The sequence below is a fragment of the Pinus tabuliformis genome, chromosome 2_1, assembly GCF_031772625.1.
Source record: "Pinus tabuliformis cultivar Carrire ecotype Pingquan chromosome 2_1, CPIR1, whole genome shotgun sequence".
In the NCBI taxonomy this organism is placed as follows: domain Eukaryota; kingdom Viridiplantae; phylum Streptophyta; class Pinopsida; order Pinales; family Pinaceae; genus Pinus; species Pinus tabuliformis.
Window position 1 is genome coordinate 198,266,177 of NC_142299.1, and position 22,862 is coordinate 198,289,038.

General features: G+C 39.5%; 1 protein-coding gene across 3 annotated transcripts; it reads right to left on the minus strand.

The window, feature by feature from the left end:
- Positions 1-17,798: 17,798 nt before the first annotated feature.
- Positions 17,799-22,007, minus strand: LOC149199404 (serine/arginine-rich splicing factor RS41-like). Of its 3 annotated transcripts, none has more exons than XM_089402417.1 (6): positions 21,699-22,007; positions 21,039-21,241; positions 19,264-19,376; positions 18,816-19,054; positions 18,163-18,477; positions 17,799-18,048 (listed from the first exon to the last, which is right to left on the minus strand). In XM_089402417.1, the coding sequence occupies exons 2-6, from the start codon at positions 21,142-21,144 to the stop codon at positions 18,018-18,020; spliced, it is 804 nt and encodes a 267-aa protein (XP_089258543.1). In that variant the 5' UTR covers positions 21,145-21,241; positions 21,699-22,007; the 3' UTR covers positions 17,799-18,017. The 3 variants fall into 3 exon arrangements, with proteins under 3 accessions (XP_089258543.1, XP_089258542.1, XP_089258544.1); XM_089402416.1 differs by having other exon boundaries at positions 21,039-21,194; positions 21,699-22,006; XM_089402418.1 differs by lacking the exon at positions 21,699-22,007 and adding an exon at positions 19,487-19,871 and having other exon boundaries at positions 21,039-21,191.
- Between the last annotated feature and the right edge of the window lie 855 nt (positions 22,008-22,862).

Here is a 22,862-nt window from a genome sequence, read left to right on the forward strand (position 1 = left end):
TCCTAAGTCTTGGGAGGTCTTTGGAGATCTTGTTACCTATAGGGAGAATCTTCCCAATTGGGACAGATTCTAGGATGATTGTGTGCAGCATAAGATACAGAAGACTGGCAGTGGTGGGGTAAAGATAGCAGATGAGGAGGATGTAGCCTTGACAACCAGGGGTAAGAACAAAGGGAAGGCCAAGAAAGGGGCTTCATTAGATGGGTCTAAGGGAAAGGACAAGAAGAAGAAGAAAGATACAGATATGTCCAAAGTCAAATGTTGGGCATGTCAAAAGATGGGACACTATGCTGCTACGTGTCCTGCTAAGTAACCGGATTTGTTATAAACCCTCCACATGTCTGAATCCTGCGAATCGAACACGATTCGTTGGGGATTCGAATCCCAAAATCGGGACACATCGTGTCCTAATGGGATTCGTACGTGTCCTGCTAAGTAACCGGATTTGTTATAAACCCTCCACATGTCTGAATCCTGCGAATCGGACACGATTCGCTGGGGATTCGAATCCCAGAAGGGGACACGACGTGTCCTAACGGGATTCGTACGAATCCCATTAGGACACATCGTGTCCCGATTCTAGGATTCGAATCCCCTAAAATGAAACCCGCGCGCTTAAAAAAGGCATTGTTCCTTATGTTTTTCACCATATTTCTCTTTCAGTTTTGCATACTTTGAGTTGTGGGCAAGGAGCTAAAGGTTTGGAGCAAGGAGCTAAGGGCATGGAGTGTTCGGCAAAGAGATTCAAGCACCAGGTAAGTGCATTTCAGCTCTATTTTTTTGCATTTCTATTACAGCAATTTGTATATGATTTTTTTTACAAATTTGTGCATGTTTTGTTTTTTTTTTTTACAGTATTCATGGCTCAATCAAAAGCAGCAGTTAGGGGGCAAAGGAAGGGGAAGAATTTCCCCATTGGAGATGCCCCTCCTCCCCCAATATCATCAGAGTCTGCTGCAAGTAATGTTGAGGGAAGACGAGGACCTAAAGACAACATTGAGAAATATCCCTTATGGAAATATGTCACAAGAGAAGAAGGGAGGAGGCAATGTGCAATGGAGATGCAACTTTTGTCACATTTCTTTCAAAAGCACATATTACCGTGTGAAAGGCCATTTGTTGGCTTTACCAGGTTGTGGAATTGGAGCTTGTAAAGTTGTTCCTTTACAAAAGAGGGAAGAAATGGAAAAGGAGTCGACTGTTGGTATGAAAAATGTGGCTGCAAAATCAAGAAAAACCAAGAATGAAGACCCCCTTCCATTTTTGAGGAAAGGCACCACCAAATTTCCATTTGAGAGTTCTATTGGGGGACAAGCAGCAAAAAGAAGAGCAATTACACTTGGTCCAATGGACAAGATTTTTCAAAAAGAGAAACGGGAAGAGATTGATCTCACCATTGCCTTTTTTTTCTATCAAAACTTCATATCATTTAATGTTGCACGCCTCTATTTATTGAGATGTGTCGAGCTCTAACTCACGGGTCTCCATCATGGTATGTGCCTCCTGGTTTAGAGAAGGTTAGAACCACATTGTTGACAAGGGCAAAAAAAGAGATGCAAAAAATGCTTGAGCCTATTGTAGCATCATGGCCAACATCTGGGTTAGCATTGTTTCTGATGGATGGACGAATCTAGCACGACACCCAATCATCAACTTCATGGTGTCTTCCTTGAATGGTTCAGTTTTCTTGAAAGCAATGGATACACTTGGAGAATACAAGGATGCACAATTTATTGGTGAGTTATTTATTAAAGTTATTGAAGATGTACGTATTGATTCTTGTGTGCAAATCATTACAGATAATGCACCTGTTTGCAAGGCTGCTGGCATGATTGTGGAAGCTAAATATCCACAAGTGTTTTGGACACCTTTCATTGTCCATTCATTGAACTTAGCACTGAAATCCATTGCTTCGATGTGCTTTGGATTGGTAACATTATTGAGGATGCACGACATATCCATAACTTTGTGCAAAATCATACAAATGCCCTCACTATCTACAAGGAGTACACCAATCTATCATTGTTGAAGATTGTTGATACACGATTTGCCTCTTCATTCATGATGTTGAGGTTGAGGGAGGTCAAGACCGCTCTTGGGTCCATGGTTATTTCTGAGTTTTGGTCTTTTTGGAGAAAGACAGATCAAGTAGCCTCTAAAAGAGTGAAGGACACAGTGCTAGATGATGCTTGGTGGGAGAGGGTAGATCTAATTATTCAGATCATGGACCCTATCATTTCTTTGTTCTGATTTGCAGATACAAATAAACCCATCCTAGGAGAGGTTTATGAGGGATGGGATTCCATGATTGAGTCTGTGAGAAGCATTATTCTACAGAGCGAGTGCCCCGAGTATGAGACATCACCAGAGGCCTTCTGTGGTACTATACAGGATATTCTTATCAGCAGATGGGACAGGAATTGTACACCTTTACATTGTTTGGCTCACTCATTGAACCCAAAATACTACAGCCATGAGTGGCTAAATGGTGGACCTTCCTGCAAATTCCCTCCTCACATGGATGGTGAAATCTCATAGGGGAGGAAAGATGCATTCAGGCGAGTTTTTCAGGATAGAGCATTGCTTGATGAGGTGGAGGATGCCTTTGCAGAGTTTTCCACTAGCACTAGTCGATTTGCAGGATATGATGTGATTAAAGACAAGGGGGCTAAGAAGCCCTGGGCAAATCATGGGGCAACAAGCCCTCCTCTTCAGCAATTAGCCATGAGGCTCCTCCCTCAGGTGACTTCATCCTCTTGTTGCAAGAGGAATTGGAGCACACATGGGAATTTGTATAGTGTGAAGAAGAGCAGACTTGAGCAGTCCAGGGCAATGTTTTAAAAAACAGCCGAATCGAATCCGAAACGGCCGAGTTGATCTGAGTCGTTGGGATTTTTTGTGACCCGGCAGAAAAAACGAAACGGGAGGCCGAGTCATGACTGACTCAACCGAGTTATTGCATGACTCGGCCGAGTCAGTCATGACTCGGTCAACCCGGTCGGTTCTGCAATAACTCGACCGAGTCAATGAATGCGGCCTGTAACCCCAAAAAAAATGAAATTTTTCATATTTTTTTTTAATTTTAACTGTTAGCTGAGTGTTGGGGACTCCAAGGTGTTTTCTGAATTATTTAAATGCTATTTGGGGTCCATTACCCTCTCCTAGTATTGATATGTTATTCAATTTCATGGTAATGTTAAATTCTTAAAGTAAAAGTGACATTCTCCTTAATCTTCATTTTCATCCTTTTACTTAAATTTTTAACATTACCATGAAATGACTCAGGATGTTTGAGAGTGGTTCCGGCCTCATTGGATTTCATATGGAGAAAGTAGAATTTTAGATTTCATTCAAAATCCAGCAGACTTATCAGTTTTTCAGGATTAGAGGATTGCAATGTTTCCATTTAATTTTGTAATGTATTAGGGTATGGAACTCGTATTTAATCAAGAGCACCAATCCCTCTATGTACCTTGATGTTAGTGACATTGGTTGTCGAACTCCTCTAGGATTCGCTCCCAAACCAGGAGCTTCTGAAAATGTCGATGTCGCTCCCACTCCCGTTTTCGCTCTCGCTCCCCACTTTCGCTCCCGCTCCCAAGTAACACGAGCCAGATGATGTTGGCAACTCTAGCAGTAGCCAGTAGTACTGGTCACAAACTTTTTTTGTAGAGGCCATTTAAGCCTCCTTGGTTATGTGTTTTTGTTTTGATCTCGATTCTCTATATCATCATCGTGTATGTATTGGACAGTGCATTGGGTGCCATTTTGATATAATGGATATATTCATGAGCCTACTTTGATCATATGTTGTCTTCCATCTATATTCTAATGCTGTGTGTTTTGGAAACATGAATGAAAATCTTTAAAATTATGTGTTTTTATAAAAAATAAATATTTAATGTATTTTTTACAACGACCGAGTCATTGAAATCGAGCCGGCCGAGTCGACACCGAGTCGGAGTCGGAGTCGACCCTCGGCCGAGTCAGAGTTTTAAAACATTGGTCCAGGGCAAAGACAATGGTGTATGTGCACACCAACCTTCGTCTTATTTACAGGCAGATGGAAGAGTGGTTGAGGGGAAAGACAAAGATGTGGGATGTCTTTCCTGATGATATGGATCTGGACAGCAGTGTTGAGTTGGCATTGGCCAACATGGATCTCAATGATCTAGTGCTAGAGCCTGTTAGATTTGATGACGGTGATATTTTAGAGGGGTCATCCTCCACACTAGCAGATGCAGAGGCGACTGTGGATACAGGGAGGAGGAGGATGCAGAGGAGAGCAGTGGTGACCAAGATGATGAGGACATTGATGCTGATTCTGATGATGACTCTGAGGATTGATGACTCATGACCCATGGGCTACCTATTGCCTTGAGGCTTGTATACCTGTAGTTGTTTTATATTTTCTATTTCTAGTTGCCATTAGCATTGCACCGGCACTACCTATGTAACACATTTTGATTTGATGACTTAATGAGAAAACTACAATTGTCAGTGTCTTTATCTTACTATCTTGTAGTTGTATGTTGTCTTTCATTTATGAATTATGATTTATGTGACCACTGACATGTATTTGAATTTTGTATGTACTATGCATGCTATAGATGAAGATCTATGTTTGAAATCAATGAATTTGTATCATTAATTAGAATTTGTGTCAACGTGTCCGAGGGGTCAACGTGTGCGAATCCAACACTCGAATCCCCATATCCTACGAATCCTGAATCCCCGTGTCAGGTGACTTAGGTGTCCTGAGAGGAAGAATAAGGGGAAGAAGGGTACTACAGCTTCAGCAGAGGTGGAGCAATTTGCTTCAGAGTAGACTTTGCATTTATTACTTATACATCTAGTAGGAGTACATCATCTGATGTGTGATACATAGACAGCAGGGCTTCCCGCCATATGACAAGTGCACGGGAGTTCTTTTCAGAGCTTGCAGGGAGGGCACTTGATATTGAGATTGTACTAGGAGATGACCGCACCGTGAGAGTTGTTGTTGTGGGGATTGTGACCTTTGAGAGGGAGTCTTTGCCTCCTTTGAAGGTCTTGGTTGTTTTGTATGTTCCGGGGATGAAGAAGAACTTGATTTCAGTGTCTGTTATGGAGAAGGGGTTTGACGTCACTTTCTCAGGAGGGCAGGTATTGATGCATCCCAGGGGAGATTCCATCACTTCGGCCAAAGTGATTGGAGTCCGTTCTAAGAAACTATACAGGTTCATTTTTCAGTCGGCAGGAGAATTGGTGAGTAGCACATCTGGTAGCACTCACAATAGTACCACTAGCAGTAGAGACTCGTGCGAGTTATGGCACCGGAGGATGGTGCATATGCATCATGGTGCTTTGAGAGTATTGAGGGAGATCACTACTAGAGTTCCTGATTTCAGTGTCGAGCATTATGAGGTCAACAGAGGGTGTGCTTTGGGCAAGTACACCAAGTTCCCATTCCCAACAAGCGACAGCAGATCTATAGGTATACGAGACTTTATTCATATTGATGTTAGTGGTCGTCTGTCTCATGTGTCTTTGGGTGGTTATGAGTATTATGTTATTTTCATTGATGACTACCCTAGGAGGACTTGGATATATTTGTTGAAGACCAAGGGTGAGGTCTTCAGTCGCTTTAAAGATTTCAAAGCTCCTGTGGAAAGCAGACAAGTAGGAAGATTCGGGTCTTGGGGTCAGAAAATGGTGGTGAGTACACCAATGGTGGGTTTTCTGATTTCTGTGCACAAGAGGGCATTAGGAGAGAGTTCACGGTTCCTTACAACCCCTAGCAGAATGGGGTGTTTGAAAGGAAGAACAGAGTTATTGTTGGGGTTGTTAGAGCGATGATTCACGATCAGGGATTGCGTTTGTTTTTGTGGGATGAGGCCTGCAATATTGTTGTTTATCTTCAGAACAAGAGTCCTCATAGAGTATTGGGGAATATGACCCTGGAGGAGGCTTTCATTGGAGACAAGCTTCATGTGGCACATCTTCATGTCTTTGGATGTCTCACATATTCTTATATCCCCAAGGAGCAGAGGACGAAGCTGGAACCCATGGCAAAGAAGGGTATCTTTATGGGTTACAGCGAGACTTCAAGGGCCTATCGGATCTTCATTCCTTCTAAACGGAGAGTGGTGATTAGGAGGGATGTGAACTTCGAGGAGAGGGCCTATCGAAGATCACAGGAGTATGAAGAGAGAGAGTCACAGACTTCTCCTCCACGAGGAGGTCAGGTATAGGGAGCAGAACCTCAGGGTTCTGGATCGACTGGTACAGGAGCTACTTTAGTGTTAGTGACATCTGGGGCACTAGTGGCGAGTTCACCGAGCACTTCTTTAGGGAGTCCACTGTACAAAGTTCACATGGCACTTTAGCTAACACAGGCATAGGTCCTAGTACAAGTTCTTCGAGGACAAGTGCTAGTACAGGCACACCAGGGTCAATCGGCAGACCTTCAGTTTCACCAGACTTGGGGGCAGAGGATGATGTTCCCTATGGGGAAGCTTCTTCAAGGAAGAGGAGGCCCAAGTGGCTTCAAGACACCTTGAAGGAAGCGGAATTCATTGGTCCTCCAATGAGGGTGAACAAGGAGAGAGTGCCACCTGAGCAATTTTGCAGTTATGTAGCCAAGGCTACCAACATTGTTGACTCTGAGCCTACTACCTATGAGGAGGTTGCCAGCCAGGAGGTATGGAGAGAGGCTATGGTGGAGGAGTATGCCTCTATCATTAAGAACAATATCTGGGAAGTGGTGCCTACTGCCTAGGCCTAAGGGCAAGTCAGTTGTAACTTCTAAGTGGCTCTACAAGATCAAGCATGTTGCGGATGGCAGCATTGAGAAGTTCAAGGCGAGGTTTGTGGCTAGAGGGTTCTCACAAATAGAGACAGTTGACTATGATGAGACCTTCGCTCCCGTAGCTCAGTACACTTCTATCCGGTCCCTTATTTCCATTGCTGCAAAAATGGGTTAGCAGATCCATCAAATGGATGTGAAGACCGCATTTCTGAACGGGATTATAGAGGAGGAGGTGTATGTTGAGTAGCCACAGGCTTTGAGGTACTTGGGCGGGAGACCCATGTATGTCGATTGAGGCAAGCACTCTACGGACTTAAGCAAGCTTCGAGAGCTTGGTATTTGAGGATCAATGTTACTTGGGAGCGGGAGCGAAAGCGGGGAGCAGGAGCGAAAATGGGAGCGAGAGCGACATTTTCAGAAGCTCCTGTAGAAATTTCTGTTTTCCCACCCCGGTTTTCAGTTTCACCTTATTTCTCCCATATAGTTAAATGCCTATTCCCATATCCATACATTTAACACTGAAAAAAAAAATTGCTGAAAACACATTCTGGAAATTTTACAGAATGCTGGAAAATGCAGAAATAAAATTCAGCAGTTACAAACAACCATTAAAACACATTTAAACACAGAGATTTTTGGTCAAGGTGACCCTGGAAAGACCCCCTACAACTCTTGGGGAAAACCAGTTCGAGAACTCTTCTTTATTTCTGAAAATTGCCTTTTTACAGTGAGAAATATTCAGCAAAAAATCAGCAAGCAAATTTACAACTTATCTCTTTTCCCGTGCCTCACAGCAATCTGGAAATTACAGCAAACAGGACAGCAATAAATGTTGTACGGCCTCCTTGACTTTCGTGCCCACTTTCAGCATTAAATGTTGTTGTACGACCGGCATTAAATGCGTTGTACTGACTGCAATATATGCATTGTACGGCCTGCAATAAATGCGCTGTACGGACCTCTATTTGCGTGCAGGAACCAAAAAAAAAAAAAAAACCAGCAACCTGCTCCTCGATTTCTGTGCAAACCAACTATACATATTTCTAGAAAATCGTGGCAAAATTTGCCTTTCACTATGTGCTAAATCAGCTGTACAAATCTGCTCAACTGCTGTCTAGGAATGTGTGCCAAGTTGTTGTCTCCTTCTCCTTCCTGTTCAAAAATCTCTCTTGCTCTCTTGCTCTCCTTCTCTCAATCTGCTCATGAAAGAATGAATGATCTTTTTCTCCTTTTCCTCCCTTAATCCAACCCTAAATGACTTTTGGGTGATCCCTAAATCCAATGGCTGAAATAGGTTGAGATCTAGGGTTGAGATTAAATGCTCATTTAAATCTCACTTTCTATTTTTTAATTCACCCCACTTTAATAAAGACCCACTTAGTCATTTATTTCCAAAGTCACTTTTCCTTTCTAATTTTTCATTGACTTTAATAAAATCACTTTAAAATTAGACTTTAGTAACTTTATCACTTAAAGTCACTTTTAAATTAGATTTAACTTTATAAAAATTATAAAGTCACTTTAAGAGAAAAATTAAATTCTTTTGGACACTTTTCCCTAGGCCAAAGATCAAAGCCTTAGGGAACCACCTGTCCTCCGGTACCAAATTTCAACAGCTCCTGGTTTAGGAGCGAATCCCGGAGCGTTTTTTATATAATATATATATTTTTTATATTTTGATACATGTATGTCAACAAAGACATGTAGAATAATGAATTAGATATAAAAAACATAGATTGAACCATACAACAACAATCATCTAGAAGTTATAATCTTCATCAACCACGTCCACAAGTTAGTAACATACAACATATTGAGTCTCATGATTCATCAATCTTAAAGTTTCAAGCTTTCAAAATTCAATATATAACATTTATCATCATTGATCACCAAAGTTGTACTTGTAAGCTAAGTGTAACCATTACAACAAATAATATCTAACATGAAATGAAATGTTATAAAATGAAATGAAATGAAACAACTTTCAACTTTCATGAAGCATCATATTCATAATTCATTACTAATGAGTTATAATTGCCAACTTCAAACTTAAATTGTCATATATGAAAGAGTCAATAGTTATAAAAGCTACTAGAAACTAGAAAAGAGAAGTAAATCTATTATCTATTTCTTATGCTTGGGCCTCTTGCCACCACGAGAAATGTCCAATTTTTTAGTCTTGTTGGAAAATCAGGATCTTTGTCATTAATATCACCCTCTAAGCATTAATATCCAAAGGTATCTTTGTCATTACCTCTGTATCTGTAAGGATCTTTGTCATTAATATCACCCTCTAAGCATTAATATCCAGAGGTATCTTTGTCATTACCTCTGTATCTGTAGGGATCTTTGTCATTAATATCACCCTCTAAGCATTAACATGAGATAGAACAAGCATAGCATGTCAAGTCAAGACTTTGTTTGAGTGATGCGTACATTTTTAGGAGGGTCATGATAGAGGAGTTCGACAAACAATGTCACTAACATCAAGGTACATAGAGGGATTGGTGTTTTCGATTAAATACGAGTTCCATACCCTAATACATGACAAAAGTCAATGGAAACATTGCAATCCCCCAATCCTGAAATCCTGAAAAACTGATAAGTCTGCTAGATTTTGAACGAAATCTAAAATTCTACTTTCTCCATATGAAATCCAATGAGACCGGAACCACTCTCAAACATCCTAAGTCATTTCATGGTAATGTTAAAAATTTAAGTAAAAGGATGAAAATGAATATTAAGGAGAATGTCACTTTTACTTTAAGAATTTAACATTACCATGAATAGCATATCAATACTAGGGCCTAGACTTGATCATTAAGCTGCCCCACTCAAAAATTATTTGTTTCTTTCAAAAAAAATTGCATTTCAAACATTACTACAAAAAAAAAATTGCAAAAAAGGCAAAACGCTCCCGAAATCGCTCCCGAAAAGGCAGGGAGCGAAAAAAAAATTAGGGAGCGCGCTCCCAAAATCGCTCCCGAGTCGCTCCCATTTCGGGAGCGCGCTCCCGAAGCGCGAATTGGGAGTGGGATCGGGGGGGGCGCTCCCCCGCAACATAGTTGAGGATTGATACTTACTAGCAGCAGATGGTTTCACGAAACTGATGCAGATCCAAACCTATACTACATTGTTGTAGGGAATGATCCGCTCATTCTTGTGTTGTATGTTGATGACTTGTTCATTACTGGGGCAGAGAGACTAATTAGTGGTTGCAAGGAGGATCTTCCTATGGAGTTCGAGATGAAGGATATTGGGTCGATGCATTACTTTTTGGGGCTTAAGGTGTGGTAGGAGGAGGGGCATATCTTTTTGGGGCAGGGGCAGTATGTTGTGGATGTGTTGAGCAGATTTCACATGGCAGACTGTAGACCCATGTCTACACCTATGATCATCAACTGTAAGAAGCTTCATGCTTCAAATTCTAGTTTGGTGGATCCCACATTGTATAGGCAACTTATTGGGTCCTTGATGTATCTGGTCAACACTAGGCTAGATACATGCTTTGCAGTGAACACACTTAGCCAGTTCATGGTTGAGCCCAAGAAGGTGCACTGGGTAGCTACAAAGCACATTCTTTGCTGCGTGCAAGGGACTGTTGATTATGGTCTGGACTATAGGCGGGGAGATGGAGTGAGGTTGGCAAGTTACACAAATTCAGATTCGGCAGGTTGTGTTTTTGACAGGAAAAGCACTTCATGGTGTTGCTTCGGATTGGGTTCGGTAGTTGTGTCATGGTTCAGTCGAAAGAAAAAGTCAATTGCTTTGAGCTCTTCTGGCGCTGAGTATATGGCTGCTAGTCAGGCTAGTTGTGAGGCCATTTGGTTTCGCAAGTTGTTGTATGGCCTATTTGATCAAGAGTTGAGACCAACAGTTATTCACTGTGATAATCAGAGTTGCATTAAACTCACGGAGAATCCAGTGTTTCATTATAGGTCAAAACACATTAACATCAAATATCATTTCATCAGGGACTATGTTCAGAAGGGGGCAGTGAAGCTGGAGTATATATCAACAGATGAGCAAGTGGCTGATGTTCTCACGGAGTCCTTGCCAAGAGGCAAACATGTCCATTTCAGGGACAAAATGGGTGTGGTGAGAAACATTTTCCACAATAAGAGGGAATGTTGATTTTTAATGTACCTTGGACAAGTGGTTTCCCATGGGTTAGTCTCTCTACCTAGGGAAAAGTGTCCAAAATAATTATTTTCCTAAGTGTGACATTATAAAGTGAAAGTGACTTTATAAGTGGTAAAGTCAATGTTAAATTATAAAGTGAAAAGTGACTTTAGACATAAAGCACAATGTGGGTGCTTTATTTAATGGGTGAGTTAAAAAATAGAAAGTCCGAATTAAATGCACATTTATTCTCATTCCTTGATCTAAAAGAGAGATTGCATTCATTCTTCATGAGCAGATTGGAGAAAGGAGGCTGAGAGCTGGAGAAAAGTTTTGAAAGAGAAATTTGTTGTAGCAAGCTAAAGGAGTGATTTTTGGGCAAACTAGGCATGGAAATCAAAGGCATAGAAGACAGCAGAAGGTACAGTACGAACAACATTGAATGTTATGAGTTGCACAGCATTCGAGAAAAGTTTTGAAAAAAACAAAAATCCATACAATCCATATAGTGGTATAGAAATCCGTACAGTACAGTTCATACAATACATATTTTCAGCTTCAAGTGGGCACAAAAATCGAGGCAAAGTGGGCACAGTTTTCAAGGAAATTTGGGCTAAAGAGATAAGTTGTATTTTGTTGTTTTGTTTTGTGTGCAAATGTATTTTTCTTGAATTTGAAAGACAAATAAATTTGAAGAGCTCTCTAACAAGTTTTCCCTGGAGAACATTGAAGGGGTTTTGCTTGGGTCTAAGTTGACCAAAAATCTGTGTATTTTTATGTGTTGTTGGTCCCATATATATTTTCAGCATGTGTTGACAATCCCATGTTTTTTAATCTGAAAATTTCATTTCCAGAATTCTATATGTTGAATGTATGTTTATGAGAAAGGGCATTGAACTGAATGGGAGTGATAAGGTGAAATTAAAACCGGGTTGGGATTGCAGGAAAAAAAATTTGTCATCAAATTTCAACAAATTTTTCATCCAACAAGTTTTCCCACTCGAAATTTGAGTAAAATCATAAGGAGATAAGTTTAAAATATGAGTTGAAAAAGTATATTTTTTATTTTTTTATTTGTTTACTTTTTACTCCAAAAATGGTGAATCATTCCCCATGGTTGACATCATCATCTTAAATCCTACTGGTTCTTATAAAGTTGATTTTGGTTGTACATTTTTGTTTTGAGACCCATTTTAGACATCAAAATTTCTCTAATGGGAAGTCCAGTGGTGATCTGCCACATTATTTTCAAAGCTCCATGGTGTAGGTGTCTCGTGCGCCTATGCTACAACTCTCCAACATCTCAGCCTTGAATATGTTCTGCCTTGCTATTCAATGTAGTGCATGCATCCACCTCTAGCTTGTAGAGATTTTTAACTCTAACACCAATTTGTTTTACTTGTCCAGTAGCAACATGCTTCAAATAAGCTTCCCCTTACTGAACACCACATCATATCCTCTATCTTCTAGCACCACTACAGAAATTAACTTTTTCTTCAGACCAAGCACATACATTAGATTCTTTAGGTGAAGATGAGAGTTTGACTCTCTCTTAAAGTTGACAGTGCCAATCCCTTTGCTACTATACCTCCCATCATCTCCAAGCTATATGTGTAATTGTAGGTCTTTCTCTTTTAAGTTGCTGAAGAACTCCTTACTTCCTGTCATATGAAATGAAGCACCAGAGTCTAAGTACCATACTACCTCATACAGTACTTGTCATGCATGCAATGAGGGTGAAATCCAACTCGAATTGTGATGATGTGAGAGTATCTCCTCCTGTTGCTCCTGCAGATTTCTTATTAGACTTCTTGTGTGGACACTTGGTTACATAGTGTCCATACTTATGGCAATGAAAACATTTAATTTTACTGAGATCTTTCTTCTTGCCATGGTTTTGGCTAGATTTTGCCTTGCCTTGGGCCTTCTTGCCTTTGGCTTTCTTTCCTTTGCTTACTAGAGAAAAATTTTCTTCCTCTTCAGTTTTGGATGTGCCACCATCTCTAGTGTTTCTTCTAATACCCTCCTGCACCAAATCAGACCAATCTCGTAGTTTGTCTCTTCCATTAACCAAATCCTGATAGTTGTGCCAAGACTTCAGAAGGCCAAGGAGTGCTAAGCTCATAAGTTCAGATGATGGCACATTTTCTCCAACTCCTCCAAGTTCATCTCTAACTTGCGTGAATCTGGATAGGTACTGAATAATGATTTCATTTTTTTGCATTCGAATGTTCATAAGCTTATCTTTCAAAGCCAATTTATTGGCATCACTGCTACTTTGGAATAAATCTGTGAAAGTTTTCCACATTGCAAATGGAGTCTCCTCTCCATGCAAGTTCTAAACCACATGATCTCTAACAGCCTCCAGGATTATCCTCCTGGCTTTTGTTGTGTCCTTCTTCTACTGGGCCAACTATTGTGCATCTAATGTTGTTGGTTTTAGAATATCATTTTGTGTGTACTCCAATACTCCATTGTCATCTAACATAGCTTCCATCCTGTCTTTCCAAGCACAAAAATTTGAGGTGCCCTCCAATGCATACTCGAGCCTTAATCCATTAAAAGACATTGTTCCTGCACTGAAGAAAATTTGCTCCACAAACTTTGTTATTCGAAATTTTTCTAAGAGAAGATTTGGAACCTAGTTTCTATGTAGTTTTCAAAAAGCTCTGATACCATGTAGAAATAGCTCGACATTTGTAGTTGCTAATGAAATCAAATTGAAATCAATAGACACAAATTTCTTCTACTTAATGTACAGAAAGGAAAACATACAATAGACACGCATGCAATCATTCAATCACAATGAACACAGTATTTTTACTGGGAAACCCAACTGGGAAAAGCCCCTCCTCTGCTTTGTATTATATCAAATGAGACAATGATTAAGTACAATGACAACTTCAGTCTTTGAAGCTCAACCTGCATTGCAATACTAATCTCCTGCTCTTCAATCTGGTATGGCAAATACTTAGCCAAAATAGGCCTCCAACTTCCGCCTATTTCCTTCCGAAATTCTTGAGGAAATTAGCTCCTAAAAATAGGGAAATCTCCTATTTTCTTGCGCAGATCCAAGAGAAATTGTTCACCCACTGCAATGCAAAACTTGTACACTCAATAGTATACAATTGATAAATTACAATGATGCATTTTTCCTCCACTTAACTAGGCAATTCGAATTGCATGCATGACTAGGGCTATTTTTAGTAAATTGACTAGTTAACTGAGAGATCAATGAGTTAACAACAATTATAACTACTCAACTAAACTCCTACTGACTCTATTCATGACTAGAGCTTAGATAACTAAGTTTCACTAACTATAACTCCACTAGATTGCTAGATCTTAGCAATCAACTAATGCACAACTCTACTTCTTGCCCACAAACTCGAATTGATTGACTTAAGTGACTTGGCCATGTCACTCCTGCTAACTGCAACTCAAGTCATCTTGTTGATGTGGAAATTCGAATTTCTCCACTTGACTAAGGCACAAGTCAAATGAAGCCTTCTCTTGCTACAATTTAACACTCATTGGCAGTGATCGAGGACTCTCAAATCATAGTTAAGCATATGATAAAAAGCACTCTCTCAAAAGATTACAATTGAAATTCCATTTTGGAAGGATTTAAAGTCCATGATAAACAAGAATTGTTGAATTGAATGGTTCCATGTAAGGTGAATCAACAACTCCTTGGCTGACCAACAAGCCAACCTAACAATCAGCATGGGCAAAAAGGGTGTGTATTAACCAATGGGGTGGAGACTGGAGTATGATCAACCAATTCCTTGAGCACGTTATTTAGCCAAATGTCATTCCATTCATGAACAACATAAGTCCTCACGCCCACCCCACACAACACATCATATGGAGGATTGTGTTAAATTTGTCTCCACACAACCTCACGATCACTCACTCTCCTCTCCACTCTTGTTAATGAATGCTCCTCTCACGTCACAGGCTACACCTGTGGGATATCACAACTTGCATTGATAGTTGTCTCTCCTTGGAAGATGATGGAATTAGATCTGTATTATGGGATTGTTAAAGTTAATTCCATGCTTGTAGTTCTCCTAGTTTCTGTTTCTCCATTTGGGTTTTGCTCCACCTAGAACCTACATCAATTTCAGAACAAGGCATCCAAAAACCATTACGTGATCAGTTTTTTATCATTATCTAGGCCAACTCCTTCACAATGACTTCAGGGAATTGCAAGCTACCCACAGCTTTATAAATCGACACAAAGAAGAGCTTGCAAACATCAAATCTTCCCTTCAGTCAGCAGAATAGAGGATTCTCCACATGGAAGCGCCGTTTTGATGAGTTGGAAAAGAAGGTTTAGGACCTGCACAAGCATCCCTGGAAAGGTAGCGCCAGTCCGCACGAAAAGTCTGGTTCTTCATCCTGCTTCATGCATCAGTGTATGGTCTCTTTGGTTCCTTGTTTAATGTTAACTGCTTCTTCGCAGTCTAGCTTGAAGTCTGAAGTAGAAATTGGGGAAAAAGAGAGCTCTAAGGCTCCCCCCCAATCCTTAATTGGCCTCATGCAATGTTTTTTATCAGTTATACAGTCGCTTTTTCTATAGTGGTTTAAGATCAGTTAATATGACTGTTGACAAGTAGGCCTTGGTATGTCCTAGGGTGGTTCAATGGGAACCTAGACACTTATTTCTTGAAGTCCTGCATTACAAACATGCTATCCCTTTTTCAAATTCTCTGTTTGCCTCAACCACAGCCTTTCTGATATAAATATTTTCCAGTTTGGGATTTTAAAAAAAAAAAAAATCCATGCTACATCTATTGTATCACAAGCAAAGTTATAAATTTAATATTGCCTTGGGGAGAGAAAAGTATTGAACCTCCCATCCAATGATGTAACTACAACAACTTCAAATAACACTATGAATCTTGCTTGTCTCTTAGACAAGCATTAGTGACTCCTACTTCCATTGCACTTGTTATTCACATATGAACCATGAGTACCCCATGAATGTATACTTACACATGAATCATATGTCCCATCAATGTAGGATTAATGACTCCTACTTGCCTTTAATCTCACAACTTATCATACACCTAACAAACTTAGTATATGGGTTTATAGAAAAAAGTTAAAACAAAATCTTGCCCTAAACAATCCATCATGCGTTTCAGTTTTATGGCTTCTTTACTTTTCTTTCTGCAAACAAAAGACAAACTAAGCTTTCCTACATTCCAACACTATCATTGCCTATTGAAGTGGGGCATATCACCTTTTACATCATAAATTCAGTCACTTGTCTTAACACCTAATTCAATTAACTTTTAGACTTCTAACCAAAAATCAATGCCCACTCCCCACGGCGTGTGTACACCCTGTTCATCCAATGCAAAGGTACTTTTCTCAATGCGACCACTGCCACTGACGACTGTGAAGCTAGGACAGCTGGTATGAGTGGACAGTTGGCATGTTAGCAGGATGCCAGAGGCAGTTATAGGAAGTCATTTCAATTTCTACCTGAATTCTTCGATGCTCACTCCTGCACTAGACTATTATAGTATTATTGCAATGTGACCATGGCACACTCCACAACCAGGATGGCAGCCAGCCTAAAATTATGGCTTGATAGTGTTAAAATATCAATGTTTTTAGAGGGACACCCTGCTTCACATTTCTTTTGAGTAAGTTACCTGGAGTTTTCCTTGATTTTTTGCAATATCTCAAGTCTTGTAGAGGTCTAATGCTGAACTTGGCCTCAAACAGAACCCCAGCTCTAACTCCCTGTATTTGCCTCTTCTCTGTTTGGTTTCCTATCCTCTAGACCCTAATCTCCTGTTCTGTAATTGGGCTCAACTTCATCCTCTTTATTCCTTGTGTGTAGCTACTGGAGGTTGCCAATAGACCTAGACACTCAGAGGCCCATTCTTCCCGGTTACCTCCTCTGTATCCCTCTTTTCCCTGACCTAAAATTCAACATGCCAAGGGAGGGGGGTGCTTCCCCGCTCAAGAGCCCAAGATAATGCATAAACCTCAGCTGTTGACTATTTGGAACACTTCCCGTCCAACTAGAGAGGAGATAGATGTGGTCAAGAAGGAAGCCAAAGTTAAAAGAAGGTTCCTTTGTAATATAGAGGTCAATGAAAATGTATGATGATAGATTCCAGACATGGGGAACACCCGCTCTCAATAGACTCAGTATGTGCAGACAGTTGATATCTACTGGCATATCAAAACCATTATGGGTAAAGTTTTGGGGGAACAATATGAGGCTGCACAAGAGATATTGCTCAGAATGGATGCCTTGCAGATTCAGCTCATAAAACTAGACAATAAATTCTCTGTGCTTGGTAAGAAAATTGCAAATTTGGACTTCCCCAGCCGTGATGAGCAAGAACAAGACCCTGCAATTGTTCAGGTGGACTCACCTACTGCTTAACTGATGATACTTATTCTGAGTTTTTGCACCTAAGCAGGCATGCTTGCCTAGCCACTAGCTTAAGTGCTATTTTAATCACTAGTATCCTAGAGTCAATTTATTATACAAGCATATTCAGACAATTGGACTAATAATTTTCACAAAAACCTTATACTTAGGTCTGGTTTCACAAGTGGTAGGCCGGTAGCTGTAGGACCGTTATCTTTTTCTTGAAGTAATATAAATGCACGCCTAAGTTACCAAAAAAGAAAATCAATTTGCCCACCAACAATGGGAAATAATTGGATAATCATAACATAAACCCAAATGAACATCAAGCAACCTAATATCCATTCTTCAGTCACTGTTCCATCATTGTTTAACACCATGTCTAATTTGTTTAGCATTACGTTATGTTTTTGTTGTCACAAACTATTCGTTGGTAAATCATCATAACATGTGAATTCAACATACCATAAACAAATGACAACATTAGGTTAACAAATTCTTTAAAGAAAGAAACAGAATATAAAGTGCATCAGACCTCAAAATACCAAATTTTCTTTCCCTACAACTACCCCTAAAGTAACTACAAAATGCAATAGCATCAGCCTGCCTTAACAAACACAATAACAAAATACAAGTACAGCAACTAATAAAACGTCAGTTTTGTAAGTTTGTTCCTTCATCTAAGACACTCCGACTAATTATTTATGACCTCGATCTCATCAGGGGCGATCGGCTGCGGATACAAATATAGAACCAAAGTTAAACACCGAGTATAGTGCAATGCATATATCTCCTATTATGAATAAACCTTCATAAATAGTAATTGCCAAATTCATTTCATACTCACCTGCGATATCGTTCATGAACAGGGCTTACAACTCTGCCATAATCTGGACTGTCTCTTTGTGGGCGCCTAGCATAAATAGGACTTGCAGCCCTACCATAATCAGGACTGCTCCTCTCGGGGCGCCTTGCATAAATTGGGCTTGGAGCCCTACCATAATCAGGACTATCCCTCAATGCACGCCTACTATACAGAGGACTTGCAGATCGATCACGACTCCCGTAACTGCCTCTTCTAACTGGGCTTGATCGTCCACCTCTTCTATCACCGTCATCACGCTGTGCATATTCTACTGAAATTATACTATCTAACACTTTGCTGCACATTTCCAACCACAAGATGTTCATAAGGCCAACTACAGATGAAGATTGCAAGCTCAGCAGCATAAATGGATCTCTTTCCTCTAACAATACATAGGAAACTAAAAAAACACAAAACCAAGCGAATTGTCGCAATATAAGGTGTAAACGTCTGTTCCTTTTCCCTGGCAACAATGTAGATGACAGATTCCAAGCATACTACCACTCTTATCATAGAGCAGGGAAAAACACATTATACTATAAGCTGCATAAGCACAAAAGTAGTAAGTGATTAATGTAAAATAGGAAAAGAATTACACATAGTCACCATGAAAAAATAATATGAATTGAACTAACCTCTTATCAGTGGAGTTCAACGCCTTTGTTGCTTCTTCCTGTGATCCATATTGAATAAATGCAAAGTTTCTTCTAATCCTTACATTCAGCACTTCACCATATGGCTCAAAATGTCTTTCAAGGTCCTTGACCCTGGTATTGACTGGGTCAAAATTTATCACAAACAGTGTCTTTGCTGGTTTTAAATATGCGGTTGATCGCCTACCACCTTCAGGACGGCGAAAACCTTTTTCTGGATGCTGTATAGTGTCAAATTTCAAATCAAAACCAAAAATCTATTATTCCTTCAAAATAGGAATGTGATTATGCCAATTTCTCTATCAAGAGACATGACAGATACAACATAAATTTCCTTGAGGCTGTAAAAGGTTTAAACCTTTCACATCAAGTATAAAAACTATAAGACAACTAAATATTAAAAAATCAAGCGCTTCAAGAAAAAGGCAACCTTTGTCCACTCCACACACAGCCGACGTCTCTGCCTGCCAAATTCTGTGTTATCAAGCCCCCTAATTGCATCCTCGGCATCACGTTCATCATCCATGTAGATGAAAGCATAACCTATAACAACAATAAAGACTCTGAAGAATCAAACATTGGAACAGCGACTGCAATCACAGAGTGACTTAGGCATAAAGGATAGGCTTTAGTAAAAAAGTATCATACACCACCTGTCACCCATTTGTATAAAGACCTGCTGGATTAAAATATGAGGCATAGACCTTGCATGCTGAACTAAATGGTCTGAAATAAGTCTAATCCATGGTTATGTGTAGGTTCATCGATCAGATAGTGCCTCCGCATTTTGCTCCTTTCTCACTGAAGAGGTGTGTCATGGGATCTATCGCTTGGCATGCTTGAAACTGGAGACTTAATATGACATAAAAGGGATGAAAAGTAATGATCTCATTAGGAAAATGCAGAATGTCATTTTCATATCAGCTTTGCTGAACAAGGCTAGACGCTGATGCTCTGGTAGAGAAAGTTCCATGGCATGATGATGGGATATGCACAGGAGCCCATAAGCGAGGATGAGCTTGGATGCTCTTGAAATTCCTGCGTCAAAGAAAGTTTTAAATACAAAAGAGTACATTTGAAAAATTATTTGCTGCTTAAATTTAGCTTGTAGCCTTTGGGAATGAATCAGAGTGGATACCCTTTACAGCTTAATCTGAAGTTCTAAACCATACACCCAACATGGTTACCAGAACCTCCGCAGTTTGAAATTAGTTTAATAAGATGCGCCATTAGGAAATGTCTCTGCCACCCATATAAGGAGCCTCAATGGCAAGTCTCTGTAGTTTCTCAGATATTTCACATTTTAATTCACCAGTGACAGTAGGTTGTAATCAAATTAAAGATTTATCTTGTAGGCTAGTTCATTATAAAATCTGAAGTAATGGTAGGCTGTCACCTGGTTTGTGTCCGTGTGTAAATTTGGCAACAATGAGGAAAAAAATTAACGTGAGTGCAAAAAAAAAAAACACATCAAGTTTAACAGAGAGAATTAAGCAATTTTTGTTATAACTTTAGTTTTTCAGACCAAAAACAAATACAATATCTTTTAAAACTCAAATTTGATGAAAAAAATATGTAAAACTAAAAAGTAAGACTAAAAACACGCATAAACTTGAAAATCATATATTGTTCAAATGACAACCATGCGCGTGTAATGAGAGAGATTTAATGGCCAATGCTTGAGATTCAACAAAATTATTATGACAAAACTAGCAAGAAAATAATAGCTGATTGCACACTAAGATTGTGGGTTGCAACAAGCAATGAAGATTATATTGTAGACTAATCGACACTAAAATGTCTTTTTGAAGATCTGAATAATGGCTACAATATAGGGTATAAAGACAGATTTGCTATCAGCTTACAAATTAAATTGTAAAGGCATAGAAAATATAGCACGCATCATTGGGGCACGAGGTACAGCTCTTTTCAGGCTTCTAAGGAGCTAAATAACTTAGAAAAATGAACTGAGAAGACCAACTAGGTTTCACTAAATACACAGCGTGGATAACGGTGAGTCACTGAAACACAAGGTCTGCTCTTTACAACAAGGCTTGATCATAACCACAGATCTCAACATAAACTAGCGTTTAGTGCTTAGTGGCTTTGTGTAAGATACTGAATGAATGTACTTCTCTGTTCTGGCTTATATATATTGTATAGATATTGTACATGATTGATATTGCTTAGGGTATTTGTTTTTACCTGATTTCATATCAACCCTCTCCACCCTTCCAAATCTGCCAAATAAACGCTCAATCTCCGATTGCCGAGCCTCATATTCCAAGTTTCCACAATACAGTGGCTTCATCTCTTACCCAGGCCTATTAACTCAGCACACAAATAGTTTGTGGGTATTCCCTGGAAGCGAAAAAGCAGCTCAATCATCAATAGTGGCCACTGAATTTCTGCATAAGAAAAAAGACCCAGCAATAGTTCGAGTTCAAATAAGGATCTAAGTTTCCACAGTGCAATGGATTCATCTCTTGCCCTACCCTATTAACTCAGCGCACAAATAATTAGTGGGCGTTCGCTGAAAGGAAAAGCAGCTCAGTCATCAATCAAGGGCATCAAATTTCTGCCTAATAAATAAATAAAACAACATATTTCCCGTTCAAACAAGGGCATATATTAGAGTCTGGACTCTTTGGGGTTTCTTCTCAGCAATCCTATTAGAGACCATTTTGGAAGTGTTGCCATGATAATTTAAACAACATTATCTCAACTCCCGATACAACAGGCAAACCTTTTGAAATTCCACAGATCCATACAACTGACACAACGATAGATTCGCATTTGGCCAATCCAATCACCTATTATAATAAAAATAACAGTATATACCCAGAAAGGATATATGTCTGTTACCTGATAAATCACAGAAGAGGCGCGGAAGTAAGTCCTGATACGAAGATAATGATTTCAGGACTCTGCACTAAAGCCTCCTCGAAGCTCAGGAAGATACATGAGCGTGACCAAGTATTTTATGTGTTTTCAACCAACGTTATCGTGCCCATGTCATCGACAAACCAGAAATGCATTAAAACGCGTGGTTTCAGGCGGCCTCCGTCTCGAAGATTCGATGGTCGTTTAATATTAGATGACCTTAGTTTTCATATCCCCTTCATTCCGATATTTCCATGAGTTAATGGGTTGTCTCGCTTAGGGATGCATGGAAAGGAAGAGTCTGTGCTCTTATTTACATTGTGGTGCAGCAAGTGAATGGGGGTAGCTGCGCGAGAAGGTTTCATTTTTTTTTATTAAAGGAAAAATTGTTTTAAAGAAACAGTAAAGTATTATTATTTAAAAATGGTTCACAATATGATATAGGTGATTTTCAATAATGTTATTAATATAACATGGCAAAGGCTACTCGTGACAATTAAATCTGCAACACAAAGTATTAGAAAGCCATAAAAAAAAATGAGTTTTGATATATTCGTGTAAGCTCATAATGAAGATTTTATGTAGTATATGTGACTAAATTATCAATAGTTACATCAATTTATAATTAAAAAATATTACCAGCTTTCAATACAATAAATATCCATATGCCATCAAAATTCAAGGCCAAGTTCGAACTACGAAGGGTCAAAGCCCAAGATCATTCGTGAATGGTCATTTCATAGCTCAAAGGTCTCTTCATGCATGGGTGTTCTCATTTGGATTGGGTGTCATTCACAATCGGAGCTCGCTTTAATGGAATTGAAAAGAATCTATAAATATCAAGCCATAGGATAAGTTAATTTTATGTTGTTCAATTTTTGTTAAGAGTTCCCATAACTGTCAAGCAACTACATGCGTTGCCATTACCACTGGGCAAGTTTTTCACCGTTGAAGAAGCTTGTAAACTTTTTGACTTAGATAGAGAACTACGAAAGGGAAACAAAGTTGTCTCCCCTCAAGGGGATTGGAGTAGGCCCACTTTGCTTTAATAAAATCCTCTTTTGTGTCTCTTTTGCAGGCCACCAAGATTGTCGTCATGCTTTTATCTCAGTTGTAGTTTTCCAACCACACAGGTAGGTGTGGCAC